The sequence below is a fragment of the Neovison vison genome, chromosome 11 (genome assembly GCF_020171115.1).
Source record: "Neovison vison isolate M4711 chromosome 11, ASM_NN_V1, whole genome shotgun sequence".
Lineage (NCBI taxonomy): Eukaryota > Metazoa > Chordata > Mammalia > Carnivora > Mustelidae > Neogale > Neogale vison.
In genome coordinates, this window is record NC_058101.1 from 6,095,249 (window position 1) to 6,118,775 (window position 23,527).

Here is a 23,527-nt window from a genome sequence, read left to right on the forward strand (position 1 = left end):
ATGTTTATAGAAAAATTGTAGAGAGTATCCCTCATATAACCCATAGTTAGTCTTCCCTATTATTAACATCTTATCTGAGTATGGTACACTTGTTACAATTAATGGACCTATACTGATACATTATTATTATTAGCTTAAATCCATAATTTACTCAGACTTCCTTCAGTGGGTAATTCAGATTAGCTAATGTCCTTCTCCCACTCCAGGATATTTGGTTGTCCCGTCTTCACAGGCTTCCCTGGGCTGTGACAGTGTCTCAAACTTTCTTTGCTTTTGATGACCTTAACAGTTTGGAGGAGTACTGGTCAAGCACCTTTCAGGTGGAATTTGTTTGATCCTTTCCTCAAGCTTAGACTAAGGTTAGGTAGGAGCCTGTGGCAGGAAGATGAAGAGGGAAATGCCGTTCTAATGACATCATACGGTGTGGAAACTTGACAAACACTGCCTCGGCGGGGTGACTGAGGTCGGTATCAACAGTGAGTCATGTTGACAGCCCGGTATGCTTCACGGGCAGTGAGGAGAAGACACTGGGACTCTCAGTTAGCTACTCTGTCCCTCTAACACACCCCATCACTGGTTTTTGCTTTTAGGTATGCTTAGTTTTGTTGGTTTTTGTTTGTTTGTTTTAGCACTTTCTTACTTTCCGGCACTACAAAATACTTCACGCTTACCTTGTATATTCCCTTCTCCAGTCCTAGAATCTGCCATTTCTCTAATAGGCTCTGCTTCCTTTTTTTTGGAAACTGCTTTTAGAAACTGAGATCTGGGCACTGGGTGTGCTCATTGCTAATTGAGGTGCGGTTGGTTCGAGGTCCTCTTAGCTATCAGAGTAAGGAAATATGTGTATATACTGGCCTGTGTTTGGCATATACCTACAAATATTTCTTTATATAGTGATGTGTATCTCTATGACGGTAAACATGAGTTCATGCTGACGTCTCCAACTCAAATCCATTAGTCCACAGAACATTCTAGACTTCTTGTTTGTCTGTCACCTCCCACTCCAGCAGTGAGAACCCTGACTCAAATCATCCACCACTCCTTTACTTAATTGTTCAGTCTTAGCCTACACTAGGACAGGTTCAGAATTGTTAACATGTACCCCAGAAGAAACTACTGTATCAATTGGGGCACAGTGTTATTACGTGCTCTGCATTGCGTAGTTTCTTTTCACTTTAATCTACAGACTCCATTTCCAAAGCTATTCAGGTCAGCACCTTTCTCCTCCCACTTTTTCAATGAGAATATTTAATGTATTTGTAATATAGTTAGGTTCCGTTGTCATACTCTGTATTCCACCCTGGGATCCCCAACCTCCTAAATCATTTTTTTAAAATTTGCATTCATTAAGGTTCACTCTTTATGTGTAAAGTTCTATGGGTTTTGACAAATGCATAATGTCATGTAGTCATTACATATACGATTCACTACAGCCTCATGCAGAGCGGGCTTTCCAGCATCTTCAGTATTATACCCATTCAGCCCTTCCGGGACCCCTTGATCTGTTTACAGATTTTGTACCTTTCCCAGAATGTCGTAGAAGTGGAATTGTACATCATGTAGCCTTTTCAGACAGACTTTTTTCAGATTGCAATATGCCCATACTTCTTTTTTACCTTTCATTCAATATCTAGCTACCAGGAGTTCAAACAAGTTCCTACAAAGAAATTTTTAAGAAGTCTTAATTAAGCTATGTGGGGTTTTTTTTTTTACACATTTTGAAACTTTTGATACATACTGATGTTTTACAGAAAGGTCCTTTACAGGGTGCCTGGATGGCTCAGTGGGTTAAGCCTTCACCTTTAGCTCAGATCATGATCTCAGTGTCCTGGGATCGAGTCCCCACATCGGGCTCTCTGCTCATCAGGGAGCCTGCTTCCTCTCTCTCTGCCTGCCTCTCTGCCTACTTGTGATCTCTCTCCCTGTCAAATAAATAAATAAAAATCTTAAAAAAAAAAAAAAGGCCCTCTATGCTCCTGACATCACTGGGTATCACTCTTTTTAAGTATTTTATGTGAATTCTAGTGTAGTTAATATAGAGTAGTATGTTAGTTTCTGGTGTACAGTACAGTGATTCAACACACCCACAAATCATGATTGGGTATCAATTACTATTAAAAATACAAGATAAATAAAAATATCAATTACTATTAAAAATATTTGCCATTTTCATACTAAAGAATGACAGTTTTTAGTTTTTTTTAAAAGATTTTATTTATTTATTCAACAGATCAAGATCACAAGTAGGCAGAGAGAGAGAGTGGAGGAAGCAGGCTCCCCGCTGAGCAGAGAGCCCGACGCGGGGTTCGATCCCAGGACCCTAGGATCATGACCGGAGCCGAAGGCAGAGGCTTTAACCCACTGAGCCACCCAGGTGCCCCAGTTTTTAGTTTTTTTAATATAAATGACAATTAGTGTTTAAAATATTTTAATTAGCAAATATTTTCTTTCTCTGTAAATTGCCTTTACTTATATCATTTGCCTGTTATTTCCACAGAGAGTACTTAATTTTTCTTGAATTACAGAAGTTTTATGCATGAAAGATATGTTATAGAAATATGAAATTATCTTTGAGGCAGCAAAGTAGTCCATCATGGGAGTACATCAATATTTTGTAATCATTCCCTGGTTGAATGTTAGGTTCTTTCTACATTTTTATTTTTGTTTTCTCTTTTTCCTTCATCTCTCCTTCTTTCCTTTCTTCTTTTCTTCTTTCTTTCCTCCTTTCCTTTCATTCTTCCTTCCTGCTATTATTAAAAAAAACACAGTAAGACTCTCTGTGTCTAAATTTCTAATTACTTCCTTAAGAGATGTCCCTAGAAGTGAAATTACAGGGTGTTAAGAGTATGAATATTTTTAAATTTTTGACACACAGAGTTATTTTTCAGAAAGAATCAACTAATTTATTTTCCCATTACTAATATATTAGCATTCCCAGGTCCTTTCATAAAAACAGATGGTTCCTTAAAAACAGAACTACGGGGTGCCTGGTGGCTCAGTGGATTAAGCCTCTGCCTTCAGCTCAGGTCATGATCTCAGGGTCCTGGATTGAGCCATGCATCTGCTTCCCTGCCTTTCTCGGCCTGATGCTCTGCCTACTTGTGATCTCTCTCTGTGTCAAATAAATAAATAAAATCTTTATAAAACAAAACAGAACAGAACTACTATATGTTCCAGAAATTTTGCTCCTGGGTATCCTTCCCTTCTTTCTTCTCTAAGGAAATGAAAATAGAATCTTAAAGAAATATCTGCACTCCCATATTTATCACAGCATTATTCAAAATAGCCAAGATGTGGACACAATCTAAGTGTCCACCAGTGGAGGAATCGATAAAGATGATGTGTAAGTACATATAGTGGAATGTTATTCAGCAATGATAAAGAAGCAAATTCTGCCATATGCAACCCATGGATGGACCTTAAGCGCATTATGCTAAGTGAGGTAAGTCCGACAGACAAAGACAAATACTGTATGATGTTATTTCTCGTGGAATCTAAAAAAGCCAAACTTGTAAAAACAGCAAAATGGTGGTTACCATGGGATGTGGGAACTGGGGACATGTTGTTTAAGGGTACAAACTTGCAACCAGTAGACAAATAGGTCCTGGAGAGCTAATACACGGCTCAGTAACTATATACAGCAATACTGTAAACTAAACATCGAAGTTGCTAAGAGTTCCATATTAATTGTTTCCACCATAAAAAAGAAATAATTCTGTGATATAAGATACGTGGGGCTTGAACTCACAACCCTGAAATCAAGCGTCACATGCTCTACTTACTGACTGAGCCAGCCAGGCCCTCCCTCTCTACCAAATTTTCAATCATACCCAAAGGTTCCCCACCTATAACATTTTCTATGCATTGTAGATAACCTCATAAAATCATGTCAACATGCTTTAGCAAGATGTCAATGTTGACTTAACCGTAGAAACGCAATCTAAGCATTGCCTAGAACCATGAAATTCTGTTTCGGTTGTCAGACATAATAGTAATTACTACTGTCAGGATCTTGCTACAGCATCTCGTAGGTGTTGTACACATGCTCTCAACCAATCATCACAGCAGTTCTGGAATGGGATTCCCAAAGTAAGACCTGAGACTAGAAATTGTGTGCAAATAGACGACTGGGGAGGTGATCCCGGGAAGCACAAAGCAGAGGGTGGGAGAAGGGAGACAGGTGGGCCGGACGAGCCAGCGCAGGGCTGACTAATGAGCTGGTTACCACTGTGGGGAACAGGGGCTCCAAGCAGTTGGAGCCACACCGAGGGACACCCACACTGCCCTACTGAGAGTCGGGAAGCATCTGTCTCTCACTGGCAGAGGTTTGCACCTGGGGACAAGAACTCCCTGTACTTCTGGGCTGTGCAAGGTCCTGCGCCTCAGAAAAAGCCCAGGGGCAGTGAGGGAGATGGAGGCAGGCCCAGACGTGGCCATGGACAGGGCCCGGGAGCTGCCCCGCGCGGTGGCCATGGGCTGAGGGCAATGGGCCATGGCATCAACAGTGTCTGTTACCGCATTACTAACCTGACTTAGAGGGAATAAGCTGGAATTCAGAAAGGTTACCCGCCCGAGGTTACATTGCAAGTAAGGGGCAGATCAGGAAATCCATTCCGTGTGATAACAATCCCACGCCCGGTACTACTCCTAGAGCCCGTGAACGCTGTAGGCACACCCTGAAGATTACGGAACTCACCGCAGAAATCTGGAGCCAAGAAGTACATCCGAGATCCCGCAGTCTGTTCCCCAGGAATCAGGAAAGCTACACTAGCTTAGAAGTCTCGAGATTATGGAGCTGGCTGGTTTCAGAGCAGGACCTAGAGCCAACACCTTGGATTTCCATACAGTGTGCTCCTTCCACGACGACGCACAGCTCTTTTGGTCAATGTATTTAGCTCATTAAGAAAATAAAAAGATACATATGTATTTCTATCACGAATATAATGCATATTACCTTTGAAAGTTAAAATGACAGAACACCCTCATTTCTTCTCAAGAGTATCATGAGCCCTGCCTCGAAGAATCTTAAAAGATGACGACATACTTGATTATTTCTGCTTGTCTAACACTTTCTCCTATTAAGTAACTTCCTAAATAAAAGAAGCTGAAATTAAATTGGCAATTAAAAATAAATGAACTATTTACTTGTCACAGTCTCTAGGAACCACTTTGGATGAACTGAAGTGTTATTCAATTAGCAAACTAAAAGTGATCTCCATAATTTTATTCATGTTCACCATTTCCTCAAGGTGCTATGAACAGAGACTCCTATAGTTTTAAAATATTAGGAAAGTAATAGAAGATGTTTTCTCTAGTCCAAAGGCACCCTATACAGACCCATCATAAGACTGTAACTGCAATCTTTTAAAATGAGAAAAAAATAGGACACCTGGGCAGCTCAGTTGGTTAAGCCTCTGCCTTCAGCTCAGGTCATGATCCCAGGGTCCTGGGATCGAGCTCTACATGGTGATCCCTGCTCAGCAAGGAGCCTGCTTCTCCCTCTGCCTGCCGCCCCCCTGTTTCTATGCTCGTGCTCTCTCTTTCTCCCTCACTCCCTCTCTGCCTCACTTATTCTCTGGTGAATAAATACATAAAAATTAAAAAAAAATAAAATAAAATGAGAAAAAATGTCATACCACTTTTGTCGTGATTTGAGGAACTAATTCAACGAAGTAAATATTCTCATTTTGAAATAACAAGAAAACCACTGCTTGTGTCCAGGGGGAAGACAAATCTTTCATTAAAATTTTTACTTATGAATTAATGCCGTGTGTGGAGATTCTGATTGAGATCAGTTACACATATGATAATATGATTCCTCCCAAGACCGACCCTGTGTTCACACACATTGACCAGCTATCTTCTGCCCTGTTTCTGCAGTGACTATTTTGAAAAGTCCTCTCGGGGCACCTGGGTGGCTCAGTGGGTTAAGCCGCTGCCTCCGGCTCAGGTCATGATCTCAGGGTCCTGGGATCGAGTCCCGCGTCGGGCTCTCTGCTCAGCAGGGAGACTGCTCCCCTCTCTCTCACTCTCTGCCTGCCTTTCTGTCTCTTGTGATCTCTGTCAAATACATAAATTCTTGAAAAGTCCTCTCATTATTTATATTCATTTTATAAACATTTAATTTACATGATGCCTCATGTTTTGCTTTGAAGCTTAGCGTGATGCAGTTTTTTTCATAATGAACTGTTTCTTGTCCCTTTAAAATTCTGGAGCCTCTCTGCCATCATCTATATTAATTTCTATGAATGTCCTTCTCCCTGTCCAGGAGTGGGGGTGGGGGGTACCAAAGGAGAAGATCAGAGAGGAGAGGAGGGTGCAGAGCCAAGTAGGAACATAATCCATTTTCCCAACAGCAACAGTGGAATAAAATACTTCCTGAAAAAATATGTGTTGCATTCAGACTTAGCTGGATAGCAGCAGGTGTGTTTGTTTTTTTCAAGATCCAGAGAGACCTCCTGATGGAAATATATCTACTCACATCCCTAAAAGAGCTCTAATGTCATCCTTTCACTTTCAGACCCATCCCCACCGGATAATGTTGGGTAAACAGGCCTCCGTATCTCTGAAAAAGCTGATAAGAAGAGAAGTGTCTTTTGAAAAGTACCCCTCAGTAAACATTTGTATTGTAAAGTACAATTCAACTCTCAAAATGTCAACACTTCTATCGCTCACGTGAAGAAGTGCCCCCGAAGTAGCATGACTACTACCTTCTACCTGTGTGCAAAGTTTGGTGCTTTTGTACTAAGTACTTCCCCGTACTGTTCTCAAACATAGTGTTCTCCAATGTTGGAGAGCAGGGCTCACTGAGTAAATGCTGCCTTCCCCAGAGCAATCCAATCATCTCCAGCATCCAATGCGTGCCTAACAACTCCATTCACCTCCGACACTGTGTGGGCCACATAGGTGAAGGGCTTGCCCCTCAAGACCGCCCCCACTGAGACACCAGCTGCAAGCCCAGAGGGCTACCTAGGCTTGATAGAACCAGCCTGACTACTAATTTGTGGCTTTCTAGGATCTCCCCTTGAGGTTTCAAAATTCACTGGAATAACTCAAAGACCTCATGAAGGCACTATACTTTTAATTACTGTTTTATTATAAGGGCTACAACTCAGGATCAGCCAAACAGAAGAGACACGTAAGACCAGGTCTGAAATGGGAAAGGTTGGGAGCTCTCTGGACCTCTTTGGAGTTTTCATCAAAGCTTCATTACTGCACAGGTATGACTGATTACATCCCAGCTGTGTGACTGGACTCCGTTTCCCCACACGATGAGCAGTAACTCATCATTCCCGCCTCCCCCAGCCACCAGTAACCTACTTTCTGTTCCTGTGGATTTGCCTATACTGTCCATTTTGCATAAATGGGATCATACAGTACATGGTCTCTGTGACCGGCTGCTCTCAACTGCCGTGCTGTAATATTCCATTCCGTTGGGAGAAATCACGTATTTTTATCCATTTGTCAGCCTATGGACCCTGGAGCTATTGCTGCTTTCTGCCTATCATGAACAATGTTGCCATGAACATTCGGGTACAAGATTTTATTTGACCATATTTTCGTCTCTCTTGGATAGATGAGGAGTAGAGCGGCTATGGCACATGGTATCTCTATATTTAACCTTCTGAAGAGTGAACAACTGTTTTCCAAAGTAGCAGCATCATTTTACATTCCTACCAGTAGTATGTGAAGACCACTGGATTTTATTTCTCCGCCCAGCAAGAAATTGAAACTCTTCCTCTCACTCCATTTTTTTTTTTTTTTTGGAGTGAAGTAAGTTGATACACAACGTTACATAAGTTACAGGTGTACAACTTAGCGATTTGACAAGTCTCTCCATTTATGCTACGATTATCCCAAGGGCAGCTTGCCATCTGTCGCCATACGATGCTGTTACAATACCTGTGTGGTACCGTTTATACCCCTGATTTATTCAGTCCCTAACTGGAGGCCTGTATCTCCCACTCTCCTTCACTGGTTGTACCCGCCTCCCCCCACAACCCCTCTGGCAGTCATTAGTTTGTGCTCTGTACTTGTGGGATCTGTTTCTGCTTCTTGTTTGTATATGCATTTGCTTTGTTGCCCAAGCTCCAGCTCCTAAAAACCAGGGAAGAGATTTTATTTGGCCTGGCATGGGTCTATTCCTCCTTCCCACCAGCTGGAACGCAGATGTGCTGGATGGAGCTGGATGGTGCTGGAACAGCCCGCTAGACAGTGACGTGGGACTCCCGCCTGAGAAATGGTGGCACGAGACGGGAGGAACATGGGTATAGGATGACTGCACCCCATCATACCAACTCTGGGCTGCCTGACGTCGTGGGTAAAGCAAGAAACTTTTACCTTAGTAAGTCACTGTGACTGGTTTTCTGCCGCGCTTAGCTGAAACGAATCCTAAAAATGGCCATGCTCTGTGGGCCGGGCACCTTCTCTTTGTGCCAGGTGCCGTCGCATGAAAATAGTCCGCATGCCTCAGCTCACTGATGCCCCACACGATACCAATGAAGTAAGTCCTCAGACTCTTACCACCTCCGCCTCTTTTTGAGACAGAAAACGGAAGCTTAGGCAAGTCCAATAGCTTGCCCAAGTTCCCAGAGTACGCACAGAAGACGCGGCCTCCAGAGCGCAGCTGTGACACTGTCCAGCTGCGACACCAAGAGAGGAATGAACCAAGAACACACCGGTAACGACGAAACTAAAGCTATGGCGATATATGACTAATAAGCCAGAACTATACTCAGAACCTCAGCTACCTCAACATACCAGTGACGATGTGTAAGAAACTGGCCTTTCGAGATGGGGGAAGTGGGGGGCACCGATCCGGACGCCTGTGTGCCTTTGCCAAGCGTGTTGCTGGCGGCCAGGATCTTCAGTGGAGAACCGGAATAGAATCTTCAGCATCTGTAGATATGTGTCAACTGTGGTTTACAAACATCAGATTTCAATAACTCATTTAATAGATCACTAAGTAGCCCTTAGCTGCCGGCACAAATAAGAAACTGTGGAACGACACGTCTTCCCCGTGGGACGAATGAAGACAGACGTTTGTTAAATTCAGTCTGTCAGAAGGACCTACAGACCATACCTTGAGAACCGTCCTTATAAAATGCTACCTAAAGAAACAAAACAGGGGCACCTGGGTGGCTCAGTGGGTTACGCCTCTGCCTTTGGCTCAGGTCATGATCTCAGGGTCCTGGGATCGAGCCCCACATTGGGCTCGATCTCAGGGTCCTGGGATCGAGCCCCACATTGGGCTCTCTGTTCCGCGGGGAGCCTGCTTCCCTCTCTCTCTCTGCCAGCCTCTCTACCTGCTTGTGATCTCTGTCTGTCAAATAAAGAAAGAAAAAAGAATCTTAAAACAAAACAAACAATAGAAACAAAACCCAAAAAATGTTGTCTGAAATTAAGGCTCTCGCTTTATCTGTAGCCCTCTGTTTCTTGTTTCTTTAGATCTCATACGTTTCTCTGTATCTCCTACTGGTTTGAGAGCTAAGATAATGATGTTTTGAGATGATTAAATTCAATTAACACTTGCAACACCCTCTAATGGCAGCTGTATGGCATTAGGGATGAAGAATGATGACTAAGAATGATTACTTCCTTTCTGGAGATCACACTCCTCTAGGAAGATGCTAACAAGGTAAGTATAACCCAAGGGGAGAAGTACATAATAGCGGTAAGTTCTAAGGGAATAGAGAGGAAAGGGAGTATCTGTGACTCTGGATGCTGGAGAAATCTTGAACAATCCTCAGGACCCTGCCAAATGGAGAAAAGAGAAGCCAGACTGCAAAAAAGAGTAATAAACACACAAAGCAGTAGGGGGAAAAATGGAATAGGCTTAGGGAATGACAAGTAGCCCAGGATAATTTATTTATTTAAAACTATATGTAGTTTTCCATAATTAACATGTAATATCATCATAATGAGAATAAAGTAAAATTATTTTTAAAAAACTATATGCAGGGGCGCCTGATTGGCTCAGTGGGTTAAAGCCTCTGCCTTCAGCTCAGGTCATGATCTCAGGGTCCTGGGATCGAGTCCCTCATCGGGCTCTCTGCTCTCTCTCTGCCTGCCTCTCTGCCTACCTGCCTCTCTGACTCTCTGCCTATCTCTGTCTGTCAAATAAATAAATAAAATCTTTAAAAAAAACTATATGCAGTGCTACTGTACTAATGTACATTATAAAAACAAACATAAATATAAATTATAAGGAAAAAATAAGCAATTATAAAAATATCGCTAATCATGGGATGCCTGGGTGGCTCAGTCGGTTAAGCTTCTGCATTTGCCTCAGGTCATGATCTCAGGATGCTGGGATCAAGCCCTGCATCCTGTGTCTTGCTCAGCAGGGAGCCTGTTTCTCCCTCTGCCTGATGCTCCCCTGCTTGCATTCTTGTGGGCTTGGGCTTGCTCGCTCGCTCTCTCTCTCTCTGTCTCTGATAAATAAATAAATAAATTCTTAAAAAAAAAGTCACTAGACTTTAAAAAATAAAAAAGGATATTGCTAATCATGACTGTGGTGAGCGCTAAGTAGTAGAAACAGCGAGAACTGAAAGCTTATGAATTTATTTTCTAACTTTGGACTAACAGTCTGAAACTGAGAAACTTATTTTTGCTTGGCTGGGGGCTTTACTTTCTCCAGGAGAGAGATATTTGGGCAAGGTTGTGGGAGCTCATAAAAGCATGATACTCTACTTTGGAATGTTGTGAACCATCCTTCTATAAACACAAAAATTACAGTCACATCAGGTCTATGTGTATGTTGCCAAAAAAGAAAAAAAAAGATATCATTAATCATGATGGCTTTTAACACTATTATCAACTAACACTTCAGACCTGCACTCACACTTAAGGAGAAGCTCATCATGTAAGACGGAGAATATACATCTCTATTTCAAATGTTCTTTATGATGATCTTCAGTGTGAGGGCCAGTTCTGGTCCGATGTGGTTAGATGCCGACTGTTTTAAGTCTAAAGCTGCTTAAGGCTCTTACTAGGTGTAACCCCGGTCCCTTAGGCTTAAAATTCAGTATTATCTTTAATTTGTAGTTTCTTATGAGAATTCTTTTAAATCATTTGCCCTCTTGGTGAAGAATAATTTAAAATGAGATAATATAATCTGTAAATCCACTCAAAAAGCATACGAATCGCAACACCGTTATGGTATATACTGAGAGCAAAGAGGTAAGGATGCCACCACCAACCCTTCCAGTTTACATCTTCCCTTAGGGTACTAAGTGGCCCTTACTGCCTACAACAAGAGCAGACCAAGTAGGAACCCCCATGCCCCTCTGTGAACGTGTGGGGCATCTCGCTCACTAGTGTACAAATGCAGGGAGCCCAGTACCAGACACCCAGCCGGCATTCGATACGCACGGGCGGAGTGAATGAAGAGGGAGGAGACGTTGGTCTTCACAGGTAGATCTTAAAGACCCTGATCTTGTAAGCAATGAAGAACTATGGCAGAGTTGTTTTGTCGTTTTTTGTTATTGCTTTAACATGAGAACAGCATGACCAGATCTAGATTTTAGGCTTACATGATGACCGTCGGAGCGGAGGACTAACTGGAGTAGAAGACGGAAGACAGACGAGGAATTGGAGATAAATTTCAGGAGACGGAGTTGATAGGACTTGTTGACTGATAAGCAGCGAGGGTGAGGGAAGCATCTGGGATTAATTCAAGCTGTCTCGGGGTCCCGGAATCGAGTCCCACATCGGGCTCTCTGCTCAGCAGGGAGCCTGCTTCCCTCTCTCTCTGCCTGCCTCTCTGCCTACTTGTGATCTCTGTCTGTCAAATAAATAAATAAAATCTTAAAAAAAAAAAGTGGAGGTCTGCAGATGTAATTAAATTAAGGATCCTATGACCAGATCATCCTGGATTATCTGAGTAGACCCCAAATCCATGACAAGTATCCTTGTAAGAGACAGAAGAAGAGAAGCCATACAGAAGAAGAAAAGGTTCTGGGAAGACCAAGCCCCAGACTGGGGAGATGTGGCCACAAGCTGAAGAAGCCAAGGAATGTGGATCCTTTTTTTTTAAAGATTTTATTTATTTATTTGAGAGAGAGAGACAGTGAGAGAGAGCATGAGCGAGGAGAAGGTCAGAGAGCGAAGCAGACTCCCCATGGAGCTGGGAGCCCTATGTGGGACTCGATCCCCGGACTCCAGGATCACGCCCTGAGCCGAAGGCAGTCGTCCAACCAACTGAGCCACCCAGGCGTCCCAGGAATGTGGATCCTAACCACAAACTAGACGAGGAAGAGGAGGGTTCTCTCCTGAGGACTCTGGAAGGTGGGCAGCTCCGCCAACACCTCGATTTCCAATGTCCAGCCTCCAGATGAGAGAACCAGTTTCTGCTATTTTAAGCCACCCAGGCTGTGAGGATGTGTCACAGCAGCCCAGGAAGCTGACAGTCCCTGTCCTTCGGAGTTCTCTGCACAACTGACTCTTGGCTAATGGCGAGCAAGATGCAGTCCTTGTTCTGCGCCGGAGGGCCACACAGAAGTGGACAAACATGGAAGTTTCTCCTGACACTGAGCAGTAGGCGCTCCGAGGTTATGCTCTGAATTCTATATTCAACTGCCCGCTTGCTGTGTCTACGTCATTGTCTAGTGGGCATCTGGGACTTGATGTCCCCGAAACAGAGATGCCTGGAGATGCCTGGAGTGGGACATGGATCTCTCCAAGATGATCAGGAAAGGCTGCGGGGGGCAGGGGGTGGCCTAGGCAGGACGACGAGGGTGGGCGAGAGCACCGACTCGAGGATGGGCCAATCCTAGCAAGGCGCTCATTCTGGGTTTGTTTTTGTTTTGCTCCAGGAAGAAAAACCAGTGGAAGTAAAGAGAGGAAGAGGATGCAGATTCAGGGCAGAGAGGCTCAGAAGGAGTCATGTTTGGGGGGAGGCAGCCGTGGGAAAGCAGTCAAGAAGCAGGGTCTTCGAGGGGAAGCGGTCAAGTACACAGTAGAGGCTCAATGATGTTGGCTGTGGGTTAAAATCATCCAAGCTGGAATCCTGGCTCTGTTACTTACTGGTTATAAACCTGCAGGAAATTACATTTTCTGGATCTTCATTTCCACAACTGCAAAATCAGCCTAAAAAATAGCTCCTACCTCACAGGAATGTGTTAGGAGAATTAAATATATTAATGTGTCTGAAAGTACTTGGCTCCATGTCTGGCGAAGAACAGGCAATAAATGTCATTATTACTATTAAGATCATTAAAAGTAGCAGCAGATTTAGACTCCGAACGTGAGCCCTGGGAGGAACTTCCGAATCATCTTTTCGATTTCCTCACTGCACAAGTGGACACACTTGGGTCTGAAGCATCTGTAAATGGGCCAAGTTTAAATAAATACTTGGAGGCAGAGCCACGACTTGACTAATCGATTGGAAGTCTCTGCTGTGTCCAAGCGGACTTCATGTATAGATCTGGAAATCGTTAGAATAGAAGTGGTATGTGAATTCGGGAACACAGTCAAAGTAACTAAAGGAGGGCCACGGTGAATGCGCAGGAATGGGAAAAGAAAAACATGGGAAGAAGAGCTAGCAAAGGAAACTCAGAGTAGGGTCAGGGAGATAAGAGAAGAACCAGAAAAGCGTAATGGAACCAAGACAGGGATTTCAAAGGGAAAAAATGGTCCACTGAGTCCACAGAGTTGCAGAAAGATTACGACTCTGGTGTCAAGTGCTACGTCTGAAGTCACCTTGATTTGCACATCAGTTCCACAAACCAAATTCTGAGATTTGGCTTTCCCACATGTAAAATCAGGATATATTTAGAAAATCTGCTGACTCCTCTAACAAATCCAAATCCGTACCTTCTAAAGTTGGCCATGGCAGGAGATTTTCCACTTGGGGAGGGGAAGCTGGACCTGAGTCCAGACCCTGAAATTCACCTCGCTCCTGTGTCGTACTCACGACTGCTGTAACCACAACCGGCAGACAAGGCCAGCAGAGGTGGGGGGCAGGTGGGGGATAAAACATGGATTTTACATCTCTTTGCCACAGTGTGGCTGAGACAGGTTCTCATATTAAGATACTATTTAGGACCGGACCCCTCATGTTGGGGGCTGGTCATGGAACTCTGTTTCTCTTTCTAGAGCTTGCGACACAGGGAGGGAAAGCGAGAGGGTGGGGGCGCACCCTGGTTTACTCTCAGGGCCTTGGTAAGGTTCACCTTCGCTCTGGTTTCACCTGGAGTCTCCCTACCCGCCAGGATGGTTGACACTGGGCAGCCCCACCTTCCTGGATGCAGATCCCACTCGACAGCCCCAGTGGAGGTTTGGACTGAAGGCAAAGAACAAACACATCCTACAAGCAACACAATCCCATGAATAGCGAGGAGAGCTGCTTTCTGCGAGCTAACGGTCCCTTCCTACACTCTCGCCATACTCGTCCTGAGGTCAGATACGGGAGCGTGGTCTGCAATGCGGCCCGCCCCTGTGATCCCGGTACCACACAGCTGAGTGTGCCTGCTCAGGAGCAGGGCGAGTCCTCCCGGGGAGATGCCCTCCGTGTCACTCACACCACAATGCCGGGCGTTTCCCAGGATGATCTTGGTGTCCTCTCTCTCCTAGGTGACCTCAGGGTCTCAGTCGGCACCCCCGCATGGTTCCCCAGTGTTTACAGTGCTCTCGGCTCCACGATGCTACATCCACATGGTTACTCTGAATCGTATCCTCAACGTGACTCATTTTGGAAAGCTTCAGCCCCAAGACCTAAGAGTATTTGATGCTCTGCTCACACTAGCCCAACCTTCTAGCTCTCAGAGTCACTACTCCCACTGTACCTGCCTTTCAACCCCGCCAAGACCTCCTCAAACCTTTCCTCCCCATCTCTTAGCCCTCCAGTTAATGTAACAGTTTTTGTACCACCCCCCCCCCCCCCCCCCGCCACCCTTTCTAGTCTCAACAGGAAAAGTAGCTCTGCCCTGTCCTGCTCCAGGGAATCTCTCTAGCGGAACTCTGGACTCTTGCCCCACACCCAACTCCTAATTTATCAATTATTTACTCTCTCCTCTCCGTCTTCAACTTATCTTTTCCTGGCGGTTTTCCCTAAGCACACAGACTTGATCATTATCTCTTGAAACGACCAGCACCAACCAACCAACCTTAGATCCCATGACCTGATATTCTCCGTGTCTAGATGTCTCTCCTGCCTTGTATGGCCACGTCTGTCACCCAGTGTCACCCACACGCTCTTCACCCCTCTGAAGCCCGACTTCTGTCCCCACCACACTCTGAAACTCCTCCAGACCAGGTTCCAGTGGCCTAACAGGCCAGGGTCGCATTTCACTTCTTATCACACCTGGCGTCATCTCTAGAAACATCTTCCTTCTTCTGCTTCCGTCACACCCACTCACTGGGGTTTCTCTTCCCCTCCAGCCCCTCCTTCTAAGTCTCCCAAACACGTCTCTTTTCCTCTTTCTCTTTGGTAAATGAGGATCCACCCTCCACCTCCTCGCCTTCCCACTGCCTCCATGCTCTCTAAGCAATTTTGTCACGGCCTGGGGCTCTGATGGTCATTTACATATGCTAATCTCAGACATTCTTGGAACCTCAAACCTTATCTTGGTTTCTGGATATTCCTGTTTTCATGGCCTATAGGCACTTAACTTGAACAGGCACTGAACCAAATTTATCATCTTTCCCATTTCCAAAACCGACTCCTCTGTACTTTCTATCCACGTAGATGAAACCCAACATCCATCCAGTGACTCAGGCTAACTGCGTGAGAGAAGCCAAGCTGTTCCTCTCCCATCTCTGTCCCCCCTCCCACCCCCGACCCCAGCTCCTCTGGCTCCAAGTCCTGCTGAATTTACCTACCCGCTCTCTCTTCAGTCCATCTGTTCATCTGCCTTTGTTGGACACTACTGAAGTCAGACCTTTAGCAATCCTTTTCTGGATCATCTCAGTAACTTCCAGACTACTCTGCTTGGTGGGAACCCCATCTCTCTCCTCCACTCTAAAGATTGGATATTGTTTCTTTGTCACTGTTATGCATTTATGTCTTCTTTTTCTTTAGTGTCTGCCTTTTTAAAGAGTTTTATTTATTTATTTATGTATTTGAGACAGAGAGAGAGAAAACAGCAGAGGGAATGGCCGAGGGAGAAGGAAAAGCAGGTGCCCCACTGAGCAGGAAGACCAACACACAGGGCTCAACCCCAGGACCCTGGGATCATGACCCAAGCCAAAGGCAGACACTTAACCGACTCAGCCACCCAGGTGCCCCTTTATTGTCTTTTTCAAACTAAAATGTAATATACTCTCATTGTGAAATAGCCAAAAAGTCTGTAACGTTATAAAGAAAAAAAAATCACCCCCAGTTCAGGCCTCAAATCCTACTCCCAAATAAACCTCTTTTTTTCCCCTAAAAATATGATATTAAACATGCTGTATTTCTTCTATTTTATTTTCTTTAAAGATTTTATAGAGACGGAGAGAGACCATCTCCAGTGGACTCCGATCTCGGAGCGGATGTGGGGCTCGATCCCACCACCCTGAGATCATGACCTGAGCTGAAATCGAGAACTCAAGCCTCAACTGAGCTACCCAGGTGCCCCTGTATTTCGTCTCCCTTAAGAGGCAGCCCCCCGCCCCGCACCCAATATTTAACATCTCAGAAACCAAAATGTATCCTACAACCCACGGCATCTTTGGTTAAATACACTACTGTTCTGCAATGTACTATTTTTACTTGTTAATATGGGTCACGATTCCAAAGCAGCACTGCCTCCGGGATGATCCTTCTAAAGTATGAATAGGGTCAGGTCCCCACCTTCCCCACAATTCTTCAAAGCCTGCCCCCCACCCCATGCTCCAGGCCCTCATTTTCTGACTCTGCCCTACTTTCTCAGTCTCCTTTCCAGCCTGTCCACACAGTCTTCCTTAAAGCCAAGTAGTTCTATTCGCAGTTAGTTCCCCAAATATGCCACGCTGAGCCAAATCTTTCTGCCTTTGCACAATGTTTCCTCTGCCTCTTCTTCATCTCTTCTACGCAAAGTTGCCTCTTACTGGAAAACTGCCCTGATCCCCCAGGCTAAGCCTGGGCCCTTCCGGTATGCACCACCCCTCAGCTTCTCCGGCATCTGGTGCACATCTCTGGTAAGTCACTTACAACAGGTTCATGCCAGTTCTCTTGTTTGTTGCTCCCAATGCATAGTGAGCTCCCGAGCAAGCTTTCTTCTTAGATCCATTTCTAGTAGTGCCAGAATGGCATGGCTGCTCCATAAATATTTCTGGAAATAATGAACTTTACATAAGAGAGGCATAAAAGTGCTCCCTGAGGTAAGGGGAAGAACATTCTACGTTTCCATCCTATAACGTGGGACAAGTGAGAGAAAGAGGAGGAGAGGAGGCCTGGGAGTCAACCCTTGTGCAACCAGAAATCTAAAGCAATGGGATTTTTTCCCTGCCTTTTCCTTGCTTCTGCTTCTCAGACCTATTCATTCCACCCTTAACTAAAGATAATCTGGTTCCAACACCCATGCCTCGATGAGCCCTTTCTTTCTCCCAGTCCTTTCAAGTGCTCGAAGTCCATATCATCCCTCCTCGCCACAAAACCCCCTTTTAACCAGAGGTTTTGCAAAATACCAAAGGGGGAAGGGAGGTTCTTTCCACTTGCCCCTCCAAAATACCCACCTGAATTTTCCATCTGGAATCCCTCCTGCCCTACGGGTGGACACGCCTCTCAGTCCCATCGGGGCTCCACACCAGGAAATAAACACAAAAGGCAGCTAAAATTTAATACAAAATGTTTATTTTAACAACCATCCTAAAAGCTTGACATTAATGTTTCTCTTCAGTGAAAAGCACTATCCCCCCTCTCAAACCGGTACTGGGTTTGAATTACAGAAAATCCCAAAAGTAGACAAAAATGTTTCCCAGTCCTTCATTCTGACCTAGATAGTTTATAGCCAAAGATTCCAATTCATTCTTGGAAAACTACCAGGGGACTACTCGGGGACTTAAGATGAAGGTCAGCAAACGTGGCTTCTGTGGCGGTCACTAAGGTTGGTCTCGGTCTTTTTCACAACTGACAGGCCGACGTACTTTCAATAACCTCCCTTAGCACACAGGACAGGGACTCATGAAACCACCAAAAATAGTAGAGCAGAAGGGAAAGGGGGAAAAGATATGGGGGAGTACAGGAGAGGTAAGTGATATGACAGAGCAGGAGAAAATAGAGACTTGACCGTAGGGAAGGTAGCCTAGGGGAGGGCATGGAACCATAGAGGTAAAGAGACAAAACAATGAAAGAATCTTGGGCATGGAAACAGGACTGTCAAACTCAACTCAAAGACCTCAACTAAAGAAAGGGACGGACCAAGAAGTGGACAGATCAGCTGAAAGGGGAAAGCGGCCGTTAGGAAAAGTGCTGCATCTTGAGGCCAACGTCAAAGACAGCTCTGGGCTACACATGGACTCGGAATAAGGAAGTTTCCAAACTCCCAATGGAAGAGAATCAAGCGGCCATTAGAAGGTTTGGAGCAGTGGGGTCAAACCAGGCAAGACTGCAATATTCTCACCACTTCCAAGGTGCGGGGGTGGGGGGGTGAGGTGGAGATGGGGGAGCCTCACATTAGGAGAGAAGAGACACCACTACTCAAGCCAACACAGAGGGGACCCTGCGAAAATCTCTTCTGCTCACAGACTCTGGAGGAAACAAACACCTTCGCTGCGCGATTCCTGTTCCTTTAAAGCTGCCGGGCCATCAGCTGTCAAGCCGGTTTCTCCGTAACGGAGACCATCGCTAGGAAGAAGAAAGGCCGAAGCCAACCGGTAACTTGCAGAGCTCATTTCTCTTCTCGGTGCACACTTGGGTGCATTCGGCTCTCTGCAGCCCGGGCCTGAGGACCGGCCCCCGCGGCTAGTGGGGATGAAGAAGGGCTTATCGGGGACGCACACCGAGTCTCCCGACCTCGGCACGGCCTTAGGGAATCCGAAGTTCCCAGCCCGGAGCGGTCAGAAAGGCACCTTTCCGGGGACCGCAGAGCGCCGGCGGACTCGCACCTTCCCACCCAGCGGCTCTCGCCGGGACTTACGCACACGGAGAGGCCGGCGCGGACCGTCCACGCCTTCGCTTGCTACGTGCCGAGACCCCCGGGAGCGCCCGGTCGCTCACCTGCCGGGTCTGCCCCGCCCCGGGGGCTGCGCGTTCGGCTCTGCGGGTCGCTGCGGGCTCCGGCTCGCGGGCCCCTCGCCCCCCGCGCGCCCCCGGCCCGCAGCTGCGCGACTCGGCCGGGCTGGCGGGGCAGGGCAGACCTCAGAGGGCGGAAGGACAGGCGGAGGCGGGCCGGGCCCTTCCCCCGGAGCCGGGGAGGCGTCGCCAGCGCGCAGGTGAAGCCGACTCCGACCTATCGCGGCAACTTTCGCTGCGGGGACCGGCGGCGGGAGGCCCGCGGAGCCGCCCTCTGCCGCCCGGGCTGCGTGCGGGGGGCCCGACCCGGGGGGGCCTCTTCCCGGGGAGCCCGCGCGGCTCTGGGCGCGCTCGGGGGCCGCGAGCAGCGCCGCCCTCCGCGGCTCATGGAGGCGGGTGACGCCGCCCCGGGCGCAGGTGACACACGACAGGCCGGGGTTTCGGCCGGCCGCGGGCAGCGCAGGAAGGGCGAAGCGCGGACACCTGGGGCCGGGACGCGCCGACGCAGGGATGGCCCGAGAGTTGAGCCAGGAGGCCCTGCTGGATTTCCTGTGCCAGGCCGGGGGCAGAGTGACCAACGCCGCCCTGCTGAGCCACTTCAAGAGCTTCCTGCGGGACCCCGACGCGCCCCCCGGCCAGCAGCAGCGCCGCCGCGAGCTCTTCAAGGGCTTCGTCAACTCGGTCGCCGCAGTGCGCCAGGACCCCGACGGCACCAAGTACGTGGTGCTCAAGAGGAGGTACAGGGACCTTGTGGGGGAGGAGGAGCTGCAGCGACCCCGAGACCCGCCCGCGCCCGCTCCTGCAGGGGGGCCTGCGTCCTGCGCCCCGCAAGGCGCGCGCGGGGGAGAGCGGCGGCGGCGGCGCGAGCAGGAGCCGGAGGAGGAGCCCGCGGGGGCCGCGCAGGCCCCGCGCTCAGGTGGCGGCGGACGCGCCCCGGAGGCGGCCCCGGCTGGCGGCGGGCGGGGGGGCGGCTCCGGCCACGGGCCGGGCGCGAGGTGCGCCGCCGCGGAGGCGCGGGGCCGCTGCTGCCGGGAATGCCTGCAGAACGGCCTGGAGGGGCCGCCGGGCGAGCCCGTGCTCGGAGCAGCCCCGGGCCCCAGCCCCGCCGGGGAGCGGCCGGCACGCGGCCCGCCGGCCCGGGACGACCGCGGGGCTCCGGGGCAGCAGCCGGAGGGCGCGTCCGCTGAGCGCGGCCCGGGGTCCGCAGCGCCCGGCTCGCCTCCTGTCGAGGCTGCCGGGAGCCGGGCTTCCCCGCCGGCCCCCCTGTCCCGCCCGGTTTCCCCCGGAGACCCGCCGGAGCTGTTGGCCCCGGACTCGCTGCACGACTCCACCCCGCAGCAGCAGCGGCAGCGCACCTGGGAGTGGGTGGCCAGACACCCCCAGATCCCCGAGGCCCGGGACCGCGGCCCCACTCGAGCCTGGTCGGTGCTGCCGGACAGCTTCCTCCAGCTACCCTCGGGGCTGAGCCTCTGGGTCCTGGAACCTGACTCGGAGCCTCCAGACCCCGCGCTTGCGTCTCCTCCCGCCCTTCCTGTCGTCCCGGAGCCCCGTCCCGAGAGCCCTCCGCGGGGGGTCTTCCGCAGCATTCGTTGTCAGCTGTCCCTGCAAGACCTGGATGACTTTGTGGACCAAGAAAGCCACGGCAGCGAGGAGAGCAGCAGTGGCCCTAAAGAGTCTCCCGGGGGTTCCGAAGAGGGGCTGCGGGTTGCTCTGGGAACCCCAGATTGGAGAGAGCGCAGGAATGCAGCGGGAGGCCTTTCTCCCAAGGAGGGAAGTCCCAGCAAGAGCCTTCAGGGCCTCAGGAACAGAGGCGATGGTCACCGCTCTCAGCAGGGCTCAGCAGAGGTTAACGGCCTTGCAGGCCATCCCCAGGAGTCTTTGCCCTGGCCAGCTCCCAAGTTCAGGAGATCCCTCAGGAGGAGCTCTCAGGCAGGGAGAGCCAAACTGTCCTCTTCCGATGAGGAGCATCTTGAGCAGGACTTGCTGAAAAGGACCCGTCGCCCACCACGGTCCAGGAGACCCTCCAAGGCAGGAGCAGGGCCCAACCCAAGAGTGGATGCTGCTCTGATACCCAGACCTGTGGGCATTAAGGCCTCTGTTGCTGAGCGGGGTCGGCCACACAGCCCCTGGGCCCGGGCTGGGGAGGAGTCTGCAGCCGCCGTCCTGCACAGACCTTCTGAGCACAAGTCATCTGTGGTCCCCCTGGACGCCAGGGAGCACGAATGGATTGTGAAGCTTGCCAGTGGCTCTTGGATTCAGGTGTTGACTTTGTTTTGGGAGGACCCGCAGCTGGCTCTGCACAGAGACTTCCTGACGGGGTACACGGCCTTGCACTGGATGGCCAAACACGGGGACCTCAGGGCGCTCCAGGACTTCGTCTCCAGCACCCGGAAAGCAGGGATTACCCTTGATGTCAATGTGAAGTCCGGTTGTGGATACACCCCTCTGCACCTTGCAGCCATCCATGGTCACCAGGGGGTCATCAAATTGCTAGTGCAAAGGCTGGCCTCTCGGGTGAACATCCGGGACAGCAGCGGGAAGAAGCCATGGCAGTATCTGGCCAGTAATACCTCTGGGGAGATATGGCAGCTCCTTGAAGCCCCTCGGGGCAGGCCCATTTTCCCAGTGTATCCTTTAGTCCAAAGCTCTTCCCCCACCAGGAAGGCCAAGAGCCGGGAAATATCTAGAAATATCACCCGGAAGACTTCCTTTGCCGCACTCCTCAAAAATCAGCACAGCAAATGGAAGTTGGCCAACCAGTATGAGAAATTCCCCAGTCCAAGGGAAAGAGAAGAGTACAGTGACTGAGGTGCTCCCCTCTTTCAAACATGCAGCTGCCACAACCTGATCCTTGAGCTGTTCAGTGAGAAAATGCAGGGGCCGTAGAAAAATCCCCAAGGGGTTGGTAAGATCATGTAAGAGGGTCAGCTAGTGTTTACCTGCCTGGATTTTGTGTCAGCACATCCCAGACCGCAGGGGTCATCCAGGCTTAAGGACAGCCCAAGTCTTGGCACCAGCGAAACTTACACAGGGGGCAGAGGCAGGTGCTTCAAACCCAGGAGGTATTCCTCCCCGTCCCAGCCAGCACAGTCCCGGGCACCCGGAGCCACACTATGTTCCAGAGCAGCTACCCCAGGCCTTGGCTACACGGGGAACAGATGTCTAAGAAAAAGAGAGGCAATTCGAGGGATTGATGAAGCTCAGATAAAATCCTTCCTGGCCAGTAGCTCTCCGGCTTCTGCTTGTTTGGAGCATAAATCTTGGCTGAGAGTAGAAAGCACCAGGTTTGAAATCAGATAGCTCCTGCTTTCTCCTTTTCCTCTTTTTCTTCCCTCCCTCTTCCTCTTCCTCCCCACCCTCCCTCTCCCCCTTATTTCTCTTCCTTCCTCCCTCCCTCTTTACCTTCCTCCCTCCCTCCCTCCCTTTCTTCCTTCTTTCCTCAGGCCCTTCCCAAATCAGTGAAAATAAAATTATTACTGGAGGGGAGCTCTTGATTTAAGAGATTCCTCATCCCTGTGTGAGATGACGGGGGTTTGTTTGGGGCTCTTCTCCATGGTCAAAGAAGCGGGTTAGGTACCATCCAGTTGTGACTGACATTCAGGCCCTGCTTTCAAAAAAACAAAACCCAAGGGAAACTTTCCAAATGTAAAACTGTTGGTTCATTTGCATAGTTGCTGAAACCATCTTTCATGGAAACTCCCCGTGTAACAAATGGCAAAATCAGCGTTGGTGTTGGTCGTTCAGTGGGGTTGAATGGCCAACGTTCATATTCTGGGGAAGCAGTAAGGGTTAAGAGGTGAATGCTCCTCCACCAGGAATTTTCTCAGCTGCTAAAAATATGATTTTATTTGCACTCAACTTTATGCCAATTAAGATTATATATTAGCCTTGAAGCGCTGTATCTGTAACAGGAAGTGTTCCTTCTAATTGTTTGTGTTTGGTCCGTGGAATGAGGGAATGAATGGTTACTCTGTACATGCAGTAGAATATCAAGATTTCAGAATATAAATTTAAAGAGGACTGAAAAAGTAAATGTCCACACGGAAATTGTTAATTTTTTATGGAATGTTCTCATGTGCTGTGGCAATGATGTTGTATTTTCACAGTATTTGTGTGTTTCTTTGAGTATTTTCCCCCATTAAACTATCAACCCATCTTTGTAAGTTACTGTACTTATGCTGATTATTGTTCACTTTCATCTTTACAAAATTGTGTTTCAGTGAGTGTCAGATATTTTTCTTTCTTTGGAATTTTACTTAGAATTTTGCTGAAATAAATATATCTGTTCTGTGAGAAAACAAACACAAGATAGATATAAAAAATAATTCTAAGTGACTTCACCTTCTTGAAATGTAAAAGCTAACAATTCATCTTAACTTAAAATCTAATGAG

The 23,527-nt window shown here is 48.1% G+C and overlaps 1 protein-coding gene and 1 long non-coding RNA gene across 3 annotated transcripts; one reads left to right on the top strand and one right to left on the bottom strand.

Annotated features, from left to right (window-relative positions):
• Window positions 1–2,716: 2,716 nt before the first annotated feature.
• Window positions 2,717–19,185, bottom strand: LOC122919158. 2 transcript variants are annotated; one of them, XR_006386754.1, is made up of 6 exons: window positions 19,041–19,185; window positions 17,638–17,732; window positions 17,114–17,234; window positions 8,761–8,898; window positions 4,697–4,895; window positions 2,717–2,747 (listed from the first exon to the last, which is right to left on the bottom strand). It is a non-coding gene; the product is annotated as an uncharacterized LOC122919158 (long non-coding RNA). The 2 variants fall into 2 exon arrangements; XR_006386755.1 differs by lacking the exon at window positions 8,761–8,898.
• Window positions 19,186–19,504: 319 nt separating this feature from the next.
• Window positions 19,505–22,512, top strand: SOWAHB (sosondowah ankyrin repeat domain family member B). The gene has a single exon (XM_044224701.1). It carries the CDS (start codon window positions 19,646–19,648, stop codon window positions 21,941–21,943), a length of 2,298 nt encoding a protein of 765 aa, XP_044080636.1. The 5' UTR covers window positions 19,505–19,645; the 3' UTR covers window positions 21,944–22,512.
• Window positions 22,513–23,527: the final 1,015 nt, after the last annotated feature.